General features: G+C 55.3%; 5 protein-coding genes across 5 annotated transcripts; 2 read left to right on the top strand and 3 right to left on the bottom strand.

Moving 5' to 3' along the window:
- Positions 1–3,736: 3,736 nt before the first annotated feature.
- VDAG_09079 (uncharacterized protein) lies at positions 3,737–6,061 on the top strand (the record flags this gene model as incomplete). Its single annotated transcript, XM_009655381.1, has 4 exons — positions 3,737–3,775; positions 3,845–3,903; positions 3,957–4,496; positions 4,552–6,061. 4 exons carry the CDS (start codon positions 3,737–3,739, stop codon positions 6,059–6,061), a joined length of 2,148 nt encoding a protein of 715 aa, XP_009653676.1.
- Positions 6,062–6,148: 87 nt separating this feature from the next.
- Positions 6,149–7,478, bottom strand: VDAG_09080 (mitochondrial dicarboxylate transporter; the record flags this gene model as incomplete). The annotated part of the gene is made up of 9 exons (XM_009655382.1): positions 6,149–6,245; positions 6,297–6,385; positions 6,443–6,614; positions 6,657–6,687; positions 6,739–7,098; positions 7,154–7,221; positions 7,277–7,301; positions 7,351–7,382; positions 7,438–7,478. The coding sequence occupies 9 exons, from the start codon at positions 7,476–7,478 to the stop codon at positions 6,149–6,151; spliced, it is 915 nt and encodes a 304-aa protein (XP_009653677.1).
- Positions 7,479–8,112: 634 nt separating this feature from the next.
- On the top strand, positions 8,113–8,967 carry VDAG_09081 (uncharacterized protein; the record flags this gene model as incomplete). Its single annotated transcript, XM_009655383.1, has 1 exon — positions 8,113–8,967. The coding sequence occupies one exon, from the start codon at positions 8,113–8,115 to the stop codon at positions 8,965–8,967; it is 855 nt and encodes a 284-aa protein (XP_009653678.1).
- A 408-nt stretch (positions 8,968–9,375) lies between these two features.
- VDAG_09082 (succinyl-CoA:3-ketoacid-coenzyme A transferase subunit B) lies at positions 9,376–11,026 on the bottom strand (the record flags this gene model as incomplete). The annotated part of the gene is made up of 3 exons (XM_009655384.1): positions 9,376–9,510; positions 9,565–10,808; positions 10,894–11,026. 3 exons carry the CDS (start codon positions 11,024–11,026, stop codon positions 9,376–9,378), a joined length of 1,512 nt encoding a protein of 503 aa, XP_009653679.1.
- Positions 11,027–12,503: 1,477 nt separating this feature from the next.
- VDAG_09083 (uncharacterized protein) lies at positions 12,504–13,312 on the bottom strand (the record flags this gene model as incomplete). Its single annotated transcript, XM_009655385.1, has 2 exons — positions 12,504–13,145; positions 13,202–13,312. The coding sequence occupies 2 exons, from the start codon at positions 13,310–13,312 to the stop codon at positions 12,504–12,506; spliced, it is 753 nt and encodes a 250-aa protein (XP_009653680.1).
- Between the last annotated feature and the right edge of the window lie 184 nt (positions 13,313–13,496).

The following is a 13,496-nucleotide window of genomic DNA, read 5'->3' on the forward strand; positions in this document are numbered from 1 at the left end:
GCCATCAGGCAAGCGCTGGGGGCCTTTCACATGGTTGCACTGGGGTGTAGCAATGACTGCGATACATGTATAGTGAGCGCAGAGCACTAGATAGTGCGATAGTGTCACTTGGCATCCTCGACAGGCGGCATCGTTTGCTCAAATCAATGTTCAATTGGATCGCCACCCAGCTTGGTCGTTGACGAATGAGCCGCACAATTGATATACGGCGACAGCTTCCCCGCTCGATCTCATTTTAAGGGCTTCACTTTGAAGGGCCTGACTCGAGCGGCATGGTTGATGAGACGGCGGTCGGCGGACTAGACTCAGTGGTGAGTCAAGTCTCGTCCATATCGCTCCTCACTTTGCTTTTGGCTATCGTCCCTTGAGCCGTTGAGATGAGACGAGACAGGCGTCATCGACTCCTTTTTAGTTATGGGGTTCACGCAGAGCAAGACGTGTCGCGGCATCCATAGCCATGACACCATGGCGGTAGCTTGTAGCCGAAGGCGAAGACCAAGAACATCGACAAGGTGGCCTGGGCGCCAGACTGACGGGCCGTGATGGCCTCAGCGTTGCGGGACCCACGGAACCGAGCTGCTGGCCCTCAAAATGACAATGACAATGGTGCGCAGCTTGCTGACACAGGCCCATTTGATGTTGACACAGGTCGCTTCGCCTCCAACTTGATATGTGCCCCTGGCTGCACCACTCAATCGCAAGCCATAGTGCCTTTGACGCGCTTTTCAGGTTGAATTAGCAAATTCACAGGCTGGCACTGCTAATAAGTTCCAACGCCTCAGGGGCTGCGGATACCCACAGGCCACCAACGCTTCACCCACAAAACACAATCAGACGCAGAGTCCGCCAAGCGTTAATCTACGACAGAGTAGTGCCTACATGTACTTATTTCCACACCCTCAACCCCTGAGCGGCGGCTCAGCTACGTTGTTCCGCGACCAATCAGGACCCTGTACCTGACGCTTTGCCTCTTCTCCTCAGGGGCTCCCGCGTCATCCTTGAAATTTTTTGCTGCTCCGAAATGGAGGGTGTGATTTCACATGAGCAGTATGATTTCCTTTCGATCATTCGGCGATCCGTTGAACCTTTGTGACTGGGGCTGCGACACATCGTTTTAGACCTCTGAATGAGTCCCCTGCCAACATCATGAACTGAATCCGCATACAAATAGGCAGCATGTAAAGACTGGCGGCTGGGTACCCTTTTGGCGACACGTGGGTGGTAGAATCGAAGTAGCGGCCTTGCCACGATGCAGACCTAGGTTGGAGCAGGCATCATTTTTTGAACGAGGCTGCAATAAAATCTGGTACTTTCTGGCTCAAGATGCAGGGCATCTTTGACGGGCAACCCGAAAGCTACTGCTTACCGACATGATGATGAACAGTTCCACTTCCTGTCCAGACAGCGGACTTTGGCTGTCAGCACCTATTGTTCCGAGGATCGAACTGTCAATCCGCCGAGGCCTGTCCAGCGGCTGTCACCGCAGCATTCCAGCTGCCAACAAGGGGGCCACGAGGCGACGGCGTGTCTCACCTGGAGCCAAATCAGCCACCGAAGATGGTGAAGAAGATGAAGCATGGCCTGAGCTCAATCACAAATTTGCAACGGCTCTCCATGTCCCTTTCTTCACGATGTTAACGGGCTACGCGCTACCCTCAGCCGAGCAGCAACCCCAGGTCAAGCAAGAAACAAACGGTCCGCAGGTGCACAGATGAAGTGGCGACGAGCATGACGATGACTTCATCTTCATTTGCGGAGTCTTCGATCGGTGCAAAGCAGGCGTCACATCTTGATTAACCCGGCGGACAGCGGGGCTCGTTCATCTGAAGTCAAGTTCTCAATGGCTGGGACATGGAGGCTGGCCAGACTTGCCAGATTCTTCGCCTGGGACTACAGGACTTTGCGGGGCTAACCTTGCCATTGCCCGTCCATCATGAGGCGGGATTAACGGGCGGAGCGAACGCATGTCAGATTCTGAGTTGGACGCGCTGGGATCGCTTGGTGCCGGCGATGATCATTGAAAGAAAAGTTTGCGATCGTGATGCAACCCTCGTGCGGAGTCACGACAAAGGTAATGAACTCAGGATACATAGACAATCCCACGATGCGTCTGCCAAACGTGTCTGACTCGACAGGCCTGACCAGCGTGCAGGGCTGTGATTACAGGGCTGTTTTGGGGTCATGCCTACATCGTGGACGGCTCTGGCACATCTCATGTGCCAATTGTAAGTTACAGTCCGAAATTGCACCTTCTGCTGCCGGCGGTACTTGGAAAAACACGCAACAGGCCAAACGAGGTTGACCGTTTAAAGCTTCCAGACTGCCATCTGTGTAGCCGGCGATGATACCATGGGGCGGTGGATAAGGACACCTCCCCTCCATGTGATGTGGCTCCGAGTCATCTCGCTACCATCTAGACGTCTCCGCCCGCCGGAGCCCGATGCTGTAGCAGCTAGGTCCCAGAAGAGGAGCTGAAGACAGGCTGGCTCAGCTAGGAAGCAAAGAAAATTTCGGATGAGGGGAGACGTTGAGGATCAGATCTCGATTGTGTTCGCATGAGTCCCACAACCTTGGAGAAGGACAATGAGCTCCCGATGACGGGACAAAGGAGAGGAGAAGCGAGACTAGTCCGCCAGCGGCGCCCACCGTCTGCGGCCCGGGAGGAGGCCCTTTTGGCGCCAGGCTCGTGGGACCTACGTACATGGTACGCACAATCTCTTAAGGGTCTCAACAGAGCTTTGATCTAGCCCTCAACAAGCAACTTCGGATCTGAGAACGTCGCAATGAGCGCTAGGAAGGACTGGAACGCGTCAACTTGCATTGGTGGTGTGATGAGACGCGGGGTTCTTGCAGACGAGACGCGCCGAACTTTGTTGATTCATTTCCCATCTTGATACTGGCGTGACGGGCGCGCCCCGGAGAGCGGGGTAGCGCGTGCCTGCGTGTCTGTGAGTCCAGTCCGGCAAAGCTAGACTGTCGATTCGGCCCTGCTCGTGCGTTGTAGGGCAGTATCGTAGATGTGATGCCTGCGTTGTGTGATCATCGGTTCGGCGAATGCATGGCTCACTGATGGGAAACGGGGCCATTGGTTCCAGGGTGTTTTGAGAACAGCTTGAATGAGTCTCCAGACGATCGGCTCCCATTCCGATGAGGAATCCCACCAAGCTGGCGATGCTGGCAATGCTGATCCGGCGAGATGATCTTCTCGGAGCACAGCGAAGGTCACATCGTTCCCAGCGGCCACTCACTATCACGCCGTTGAAGATTGCTAGGGCTGAGCCTGGACCTACATGTAGGTACTTGTACTGGCAGGTAGACAAATGGTCCTGACTCGTCGAGTAGGTATTGTTCAATCCAACTTGTTTCACCGACGACTCACCGACTGAACGCTCTGACACTCACTTCTTTGCTGACTAAGTAGATGGCCGCTTGTTCATTGGATACGACCATGGGGGTTAACCTTCCCTCGCTGGGCCATGGATCACCAACCGACCTCATTCTACGGGTTACAATCTCGACGGCGCTCTTCACTCGAACGAGTCAATCTGCGTGTGGCCTCGCGAGAGCCTCAGGACCGGCGAGGCGTGCAGGCAACATCTCCATTACTGCACTCAATGTGGCGGAAGCATCTTTCCAGCAACGTATCCGATAGTGACCCAGTCCTCAACTACATTCCACGTCGCATGCCCAATCATTGACCCCGCCCTTGGTCATCTTCGCCGAAACACTTTGCGTCATGGAGGACGCTCAACGGCCGAAGCAGGCTGCCTGTTTGGTCTGTCGCAAAAGCAAGATAAAATGCGATTGGTCCAAGGATCAAGCCAAATGCAAGAGATGTGTGCAGCTCAATGCTGAATGTATTCGTCCCACTTTCCATGCTGGGCGGCAAAAGGGCATTAAGAAGTGTGACTGCCTGCACTATGCCCCCCTCAGAGACGATTGCTAACAATAGACAGCAAGCGCAAAGGCTTGGAGAAAGCCCTCTTTCAGGTAGAACAGGCTCTGAAGCGCGTCAAGTCAGGCGAGCAGAACGATGAGGACAGCAGGGCTCTGTTCGACCTTCAAAATCTGCTCGTTGAAACGAAGGATCATCCATCCGTGAGCTTCAGTACGACGAGATTGCAACGTCGTGAAACTGTGGATGGCGGTGATGATCTTTCGACGGATGAAGATGATGAGACGGAGGACACCCCTGATAGCAATGCGTACGTCGCACAGCATAGAGAAGGCAGTCTGACGATTGATGATGCCGAAAACCCTCTCCAGCTGCTCGCTCGGGCATCCAACCTCCAGCTGTCTCCGACTCCTGGCGGTCCTTCGCCTGGGCAGGTCACTAAGAGCGGCCGGAAGAAGCTCCAGCCTGAACAACCCGACGAGGATACTGAAATACAGTCATTTTTCACGTCTGTGCGTGTCAACCTCGACGTTGGCGATGAAATCGATCCCATCAGCATGGGTCTCGTAACAGAGGCGGAAGCTGAAGATCTATTTGCGTAGTGAGTGCGGAAATTGACGGAGACCATTGTCTTCTTGCTAACAGGAAGTTCCTAGTTTCCACAAGAACCTTGCCCACACCCGATGGGGACTTGATCCTGTCATCAACACAGTATCATTCACAAGGGCCCGGTCTGCGTTTCTGACCACATCAATCATGGCTTCCTCAGCGCTCTTCAGACCACAAGATGCTGCGCTGTCGAAGCGACTATCTACTCATGCCAAGAGCCTGGCGCACAGAGTCGTCATCAAAGGACACAAATCGGTCGAAATCGTGCTTGCATTCATGGTGAATGTCCCATGGATGTTCCCAGGCCAGCATAGCACGGACGACGAGACGTGCTGGTATGTTTCCATGGCAATGACCATCGCGATAGACCTCTCCGTACATAAGCTGCTCGTTTCAACGGACATGCTCGGTTCCGCAGCAGCGGTCGCTCGCGGTGACTGCGTTGATCCCCGTACCGCCATGGCTATTGACGGACTCGGCAACATTGACCCAGCGTCAACCATGGGCAGACGGTTACTTCGACGGCGAGAACGATGCTGGATTGCATTGTTTGTGCTTGAACGTGGCATGTCTTTAGCTCGCGGACGAAGCTTCACGGTTCCCATTACGCGGTCTTTGCGGGACTGTGACAACTGGCACAGGTCAGATATTGCTGATCCTGCCGATGGACATCTGGTTTCCATGGCTGTTCTGCGTCGTGACTTGGACAGCATCTTCGCGACAGTCCGGGCAATGTGCGATGGATCACAAAACACATTCTCGGATGGATCTCTCATCGCCCAATCGATTCAAGGCGCGATCGAACGCTTCTTTGATCAATGGAATACAGACTGGGGTTTATCTATTGGATCTGGACCGGAGCGAAAACTGCCACCTTATGTTGAAATTCTTGTCACTCATACACGTTTATCCATCTACAGCGGCGTCATCAATCACCCGACAGCTCCCATTGAAGTACGCCAGTTCTTCCGCACGGCTGGCATGTCATCGGCATTGACGGTTCTACGGGTAGCCATCCAGGGCGAAGCTAGGCTTCAGTCGATGCCGAACAACACGTGTATCATGATTGCATTTGCAGCATGCTTCGCTCTCACGCTGAGCGCATACGCCAGTGGAAGCTCCAACCTGGCCCCAAGTGTCCGAAATCTCATCGAGCAGACAGCGTGCGTCCTCGAGCGCGTCGGCAACAAAACGAAACACCGCAATGGGTTATCCACACTCTACGGCAAATACCTGCGAGGCCTCACCAAAAAGGCTGCTACTGCGGCTGAAGAGCACTCGGTGGCGCACTTCCAACCCGCCGCCGAGACACTGGGGGCTGCCCAGTTCGGCTTCACCGCTATCCCAGCAAGCAATGACCAGAGTCTGGCGGCCCTCGGAACAGCGGAAGCACAGCCGGGCTATCCACAACCGCCAACACAGTCACAGTTGTGGCCGGAGACCTTGCAGTTCTCGACCATGTCTGATGAGCAGATCATTGAGATCCTCAATCAGCCGCACAATTCCGTTCGACCCAGCAGGTGCCAACCTCTCATGGGAAGACATGGACAATTTTGAAGGGCTCAACTGGCCAAATCTGCCGGGTTTCAATTACTAAATAGGGGTCGCGAATGAATGACTACTACAGGCTATGTGTGGAAACACTCAAATCTTCATAGTGGTACCGCCTGCAGGAACAAAATTCCACTGTGTCAGTATCCTCAGCTGTTCCATGAATACGAACGTCAGAATAGTGTTTGGCCTACAGCTGTCAGTATATGGCCATATCAAACTGTTGTTCGGAGAGGCTTACGTGAGCCGCAGCCAAGCAGGTGTCCAGCCTTTCATGAGGAAGCGAGGACCCTCCTCCCTCAAGCTTGTGCGGATGATCTGGATAACAGACTACAGGGATCATCGGTCAGCTTGGCCGGAATATGTGGTAGAAGAGATTTTACTGACGTTGCCACCTGATCCAGCAGCGGACGCACTCTGGATCCTGCTCTTGAGCACGTCGGCGGGTGCGCAGATTGTGGTGGCGACAGTGCCTGCCAAGAATGAGGCGAGAGTATGTGTTCGAATATCATCCTTGAGGCCGCCACTCGCCAGGAGGTGGTGCTTCGCCGTGGAATATCTGGACAAATATCAGCGGACGTCCAGCCTTGAGCTTGCGTACGATGGAACAAACGTTGCGATCTGTCCAACATCTACAATGGTTAGCCATTAGCTCGCAGTAGTGGTGTTTGCCTCGAACTCACTCATCAGAATGCTTCGCACAACATTCGCAGACATGCCACGCGCAAATGTCGCCAGCCCCTCGTCTCTTCCTATGCGATAGAACCCCGCTAAGGCGTTTGCGTATGCGAAACGTTCGGCAGGCGCCTTTGCGCCGTCTGCGCACATCCGGACGAGGACTACTTCTGCCGGGTTTCCAACGAGACCGGCCAGGCCGCCGGCAGCGCCAGCGCAGGCGATCGTCCAGGCCGTCGACAGCTTTTGCTGTCCCGTCCACCTTTGTGCCCGGCCGGCAAGGTTGTTATACAGGCCAAATCTTGCTGTGGAATACATCGACTGTCGCACGATAGACGCTGAGAGACCAGACCAAAGGGATGGAATGCCTTCAGATGTCAATCATCCATTCGACCATGTATCAGGAGAAAGCGCAGCACTTACCGTCTCGCGCTGCAAATCGGTACATGGCACGGAACATGGAGTCTCTTGACTTGAGGACTTGCATACGACTAGACGTATTAGCTGGCCAAACACGGTTCTCTGGCATGGCTGGTTGGACCTCACTATTTGGTCTGGTCCAGTGGGTGGGCTGATTTTGTCAGCCAATGCTTTGAGATGGTGGTGAGTAGGAAACTCACTGAAGCAAACGGCCATGGAAGCGGCAGCACCGCTGGAATAATCATCAGCTTGAGATAATTCAAACCTCGGGGGCGGGGGAAACTCACCCGAGCCAAAATGGCTCCTTTTGCTTGGTTGAAGACGACATAGCAGGAATGAAGAAAGAGGTATCAAGATAAAGAGCCGAACACAGCGATATGGTGGGATCTATATTCAGATCACAGAAGTCACAAATTCTTGAATTGTTGTGTTGTTCGCCGAGCAGCGACGTAAGTGCAGAATAGGCGAAGATGCAGCACTCGACGTGATCGATATCGTCCGATCATGCTTTAGTTATCTTACATGCACCAGGCCTTTCCCAGGGCCTCCACATCATACCCCATATCCGACCCCTCATGCACGTATTAATTCAGACACTTCTCGGAGGTTGATGCGTGGCCGACAAACTCTTGACCTTCAGTATACACACTCTGCGCCGAGCTGCCCGTCGGACAGCAAATGTACAGTCCGGGCCCCCGCAGTCAAGATTGGGGGTGATTCCACAGCCGTGGGACATTCAGGTTCCCCAAAGACTGCCGGAGTTCACATTTGGGGCCCGACCCTCGGTAGCTGTTTTGCCATCCGACCTTCGGCAGGACGGCAGCATTGATCGCCAACAAACAAAAGTGCCATCATCGAATTGATTTCTCGACTCAATGGACCCCGATCATCCTGCAAATCAAGCTGCGAATATTGACACACGTCTAAAGCAACAGCGTCAACAGAAGAAACAAGACCCCACCATGTCGAAGCTCGCCCCTGGCCTCAAGGCTCTCATCAACGCGCCTTTTGCGCGAGGCGATCCGACCGCAGCTCCAGCAAGAATCCGCGAAGTCTACAGCGCCATCGCCAGCGACGCCGTGAGGCGAAACGTCGGCCTCAAGCCCTGGGTCGTGCTTTCGACCGCTGCAACATTCACCCTTAATGCCCCCAATGCGCTGCCTGTGCTCCACGAGGTGGCGACAGCCTCCTCGGCTCATGACAGCAGCAGCAGCAGCAGCGACGCAGCCGTGCGAACTGCCGAGCTCATCCGCGAAGTCGGTCTGAAGTGTATCTCCTTCAACGGCATCCCCCGATCCATTAACTGCCTCAACGCCTTTCACGCCGCACTTCCCGCCGAAGTGAAGTCGCGCCTCGAGACGCAGCCGAGCCGCGCGCCCGACGAGACAACAGGGCCCCGTGGGCGTGCCCTCTGGAACAGCGTATACGCGCCCTTCGAAGACAAGCTGGTTACGAAGCTGGCGACCTCTCACCCGGATCTACCAGTACATATTCTCAACAGCCACTACGGACCGTTGCTGTCTGAGCCGGCAGCTGAGAAGAGGGGCAACCTCGCCGCAACGGGGCGCGTGCTGACGAGCGTTATCGCTATTGCGTGCCTCAGGGCGCAGACGGGTGTCGGTCCACAGGTGCTGAGCCATGTTTTCGGCCTGCGAAAGGCGATCGAGGACGGCAGCTACAAGGCGGCGGGCGAGGAAGAGGTGGAGGGTGCCGAGTGGTTGGCTGGAGATGAGGGTAGCGAGTGGTTGTTGAAGAGCGTGGATTCCATTTCGGAGGCGCTAGGTGGGGGGAACTTTGCAGCGAGAGCGAAGCTGTAGATGTATTTCAACGCTTAATAATTCATGTTCACGGATTCATGATTTGAGGCATGATTCTACTTCATTCAGGTTCCGCTACCAACAGCGAGCCGTCTTGATATGGTCAGTGTTTTCGTTGAGACAGCTTGACTCATCTGCATCGTCGAATTGTAGCAATTAGAATTTGTAAAGAAGTTAACCCAACGGTTTACTCTTACTCTGTGGATTCTTCCAAAAGATTCTCGGGATAGAGCACAGTCTGAAGCAGACACTTCACTGCGACCGACACAAGGGACAGGCGTTGTCTGCGTCACTTGAAAGCTTCACAACATGAACGAAGAGATTTGGAATATATTTGCGCCAGAGAAAAAAAGCCAAGATCCAGCCAACCAACACCTGCCGATGCTACACAGAGATATTCCTTCTACCTTACTCCATAACCTTCAGATCCTTGGCCACGGTGAACTGTGCGTCAGTCTTGGCCTGAACCTCTTCAAGCTCAACGCCCGGCGCAATCTCCGTCAACGTCAATTTGCCGGCCTCCCGGTCCACTTCAAACACGCACTGCAGACCGTTAGTAAAATTTCAAAGAAAGAAGCATCGCCAGGAAGTACTCACAAGGTCTGTGATGATGGTGCTCACAACGTTAGCACCCGTCAGCGGCAAGCTGCAGCTCTGAACCACCTTGGCGCTTCCATCCTTGGCCACGTGCTCGGTGGCGACGACAATCTTGGTGCCTTCAGGATTGGAGACCAGATCCATCGCACCACCCATGCCCTTCATGACCTTGCCTGGAATCATGTAGTTGGCCAGGTCGCCCGAGGCGCTGACCTGCAGTGCGCCGAGGATCGACACATCGACATGCCCGCCGCGGATCATGCCGAAGGACTCGGCGCTGTCGAACGTTGCGGCACCGGGAACGAGCGTGACAGTCTCCTTGCCAGCGTTGACGATATCGGCGTCGGCGTCGGCTGCCGTAGCAGGGTAAGGGCCCATGCCAAGGATACCGTTCTCCGACTGCAGCCAGACATTGGCGCCCTTGGGAAGGAAAGATGGCGCCAGCGTTGGCAAACCGACGCCAAGATTGACATAAAAGCCCTCCTTGAGCTCTTTCGCCGCGCGCTTAGCGATGCGGTCACGGCGCGTCTGGGCAGCGCTCGCTGAGGAGGAGGTTGAGGATGGCGAACCGGGGGGCGATGCGAGGGACTCTTGTGTCTTGAGGATCTCAATATTCTTCTCGGCCGTCGCCGGCACAATGCGATCGACATAGATGCCGGGGAGATCGACGTCGTTGGGATCAATGGCGCCAGCAGGCACAATGTTCTCGGCCTCGACGATGGTCAGGGTGGCGGCTTTGGCCATGATGGGACCGAAGGCCTTGGTCGTGTACCGGAAGACGCAGTTGCCGGCCTCGTCGACCTTCCAGGCGCGCAGGATAGCCACATCGCCCGTGAGCGCCTTCTCCATGAGATAGGTCTTGCCGCCAAACTCTCGGCTCTCGCGAGCGTTGCCTCGCTCGAGTACTTTGCCCGAGGCATCGAGCCGCACAGGAATGTCGCCCGTCTGCAGCAGGGAGTGAGCGCCCGTTGGGGTGTAGAAGGCGGGGATACCGGCGCCGCCCGCGCGTATCCTCTCGGCGAGGGTGCCTTGCGGGCACAGCTCGATGCCGATTTCACCCGTCAAATATTTCTTCTCCAAAGCCTTGTTGTTGCCGAGGAAGGACAGAATCAGCCTGCTAACTTGGCCCGCCTTGGTGAGAACCGAAAGGCCGCCCTTGCCTTCCTGGCCGGCATTGTTGGAGACGGCCGTGAGGGAGTGCAGGGATTCGGGGCCGCGGCGGTGGAGGGCAGTGATGAGTGTTTCTAAACGCAAAGAATGAGCACAAGCCTCGGGAAGGGCAAAGGCAGGCAGAATAGAGCTTGCAACGATGAGGTGAATGAGACGTACCGGCAACACCACAAAGGCCGAAACCAGAGCTGAGAATTGTCGACCCGCTCTTGATGTCGGCGACCGCATGATCCGCCGACTCAAACAGCTTCGACCCGCCCCTCTTCACCTCGGGCGCCTTGGCCGAGAACATGGCTGAAGACGTCGCAAACGTCCTCCAGGGTAGCGGCCTCGCGGACCGCGCGCAAACAAACCTCGCACTGCGTACCTGGCAAACAGGTGGTCTCACCTCGAGTGATGCCCTAAGCAGCACTCTTGGGCGCAGCGCGCATTGTGTGGCTCGCATGGTGCTGGGAATAGTTTTGTTGGCTGAGTCTGGGATCCAGTGTCGTTGCGTGGCGGTCGCACTCTGTCGCTTCTGAAAATCTCAGATTCTCCGTCGCATCGAATGCCTTTCAATTGGCTTTAGGCCTCGTGAGAAGGAGGCTTCCTGATGGGCAGGCTTGACTTTTGATTGTCGCAGTACGGCAATGCGGTCCCCTAATCTGACTCCCGAAAGCGGCCGATAGCTCTCCAAGCTCTCCAATTTTGCCCCACGCAGAGTGACGTCTTGGAGGGTCTCGGGGTTCTAGAGTTCACTGGGCGGTCGAGAGGCTCGGGGTCAAAAGAAGTACCGAACAGGAACTGAACATGAGGTGCCTCGGCGTCAGTGGGGATCAGCTCAAAGGGTGCCGCAACTCCCTCTTCCCCGCTCTTAACAGATCATTGTGACCTCGGGACGGAGGATCGAATGGCACAGGGGGTCCATAGTCAAGTAGGTTTTTCGCGTCGGAGGACAAAAGTGTCAAGCATGCCCCATCAGAAATGGCTGTGTTGTGGGTTGAGTCAAAATGGTACCTGACCATCGATGGCGCATCACTGCCCACATGTTCATCACATGCCGTAGCCCACCGGTCGGTAAACGGACATAATCATTGAAACCAGAGGCCAGCTGGGCGCGATGCTTTTGACGATGCGATCAATACTTCTAAGCGATCGCAACGACCAGCATGCGACGCCGAGGTTGATTATATATGTATGTACTGCAATGAATCCGTTCGAGGGTCTTGTCAGGAATCATCTAGAATACGACATCATCAAGCTGTGACAACAGGTAATCGCACGCTCTGGTTTGGAAATACGGAGGCGAATTGTAGAGACGGGTTGTTTTGTGCCAATCTTTTGTTCAGGCGTTTGAGAAGCTAACAGTCGCATCTCCTGTTACGCACCAATGAGACCTCTAAAGAGGCAGGTTGCGGTGCCCTGCTTTCGGGGGTTGTTGTCTCTGGGTGTCATAGCCACGGCGGTTTGCTGTCAGGATTGCATCTGGCTTCGTTCACTCGTGCGATGACAGAGCTTCACGGCAGATGCATGTGCAATAGCAGGGTCAGTTGCTACATGCTTAGGCAAGTAGAGCATGCAACATGGGCGGGCAACTTGGACCAATCGCGATATGGCATGTTCATATACGTTCAGTAAATGACTAGATAGCAGCGCAACACAAACCCGCGCTACAAAAGCAATCCATCGCACAGCTCTCATACAATCCATTACTGCCCAGAAATAAGACTCACTGCAAAGCCCCTGGACTGAGGTGAGGAAGAATGCGGGACAACTCATGACCACGCTCCTTAATCCGAATCAGAGCTGGAGCTGGAGCTGGAGCTGCCGCTTCCCCTCCGCTTGTGGTGTTTTTTCTCCTTCTTCTCCTTCTTGTGCTTCTTGTGCTTCTTCTCGAACTTGTTCTCCAACAAGTTGGCGCCGATGGCACCGGCCACGGCGCCTCCGATAGTGCCAAGCGCACCCCCACCTGCGGCATGGGCCGCCCAGCCGGCCGCTCCGCCGCCGACGAGCGTCGCGCCAAGGCCGCGCTCGTCCTGGGGACCGCCGTGCTGGCCCTGCTGCGGGTATGCTGGATACCCGCTCTGCTGGAGACCGCCGTGCTGCGGCGGGTAGGACGAGTGCTGCCGATTGTCCTGGCCGTAGCCTTGGGGAGGATGGCTCTGGCCGTAGCCGGGTTGGGGCGAGTGGCCTCCGTAGCTTGGCTGCGGCGAATGCCCGCCGTAGCCTTGTTGGGGACCTCCATAGCTCTGGTGAGGAGGAGGGCCGCCGTAGGCCTGCTGAGGTGAAGGCTGATTATACTGATGCTGAGGAGGATAGGGAGAAGTTTGTCGGTTGTCTTGACCGTAGGGCTGGTGCGATGGGGGTCCGCCGCCGTAGTTCTGCTGGGGAGGGCCTTGGTTGTATGACGATTGTGGAGGGTATCCGCCCTGCTGCTAAGTGGCTGTTACGATGGATGCAGTACCGCCACGAGAAAAGAAAAACTTACCTGAGGGTAGCCTTGCGATTGGTAGCCCTGGGGAGGTCCTTGGCCTTGGCTGTAACCTTGCGGCTGTTGATAGCCACCTCCCCCACCTCCGTAGTAGTCTTGAGAGGACATGATGTCTGTTTGCGATGGAATGCGCCGGCGAATTTCAACCCTTAGAATGGCGGCTCGCTGTGGACTGATGATGAAAGTAGAGGAAAAGGTGGAATGCCAAAATGAGGGAAACAGACAGATCGCCTCCTACTTAGGGTATTGAGAATGCCTGTACAAAGGGGAACGACTGAACCAAATGCGACAA

The sequence above is a fragment of the Verticillium dahliae genome, genomic scaffold (genome assembly GCF_000150675.1).
Source record: "Verticillium dahliae VdLs.17 supercont1.23 genomic scaffold, whole genome shotgun sequence".
NCBI lineage: Eukaryota > Fungi > Ascomycota > Sordariomycetes > Glomerellales > Plectosphaerellaceae > Verticillium > Verticillium dahliae.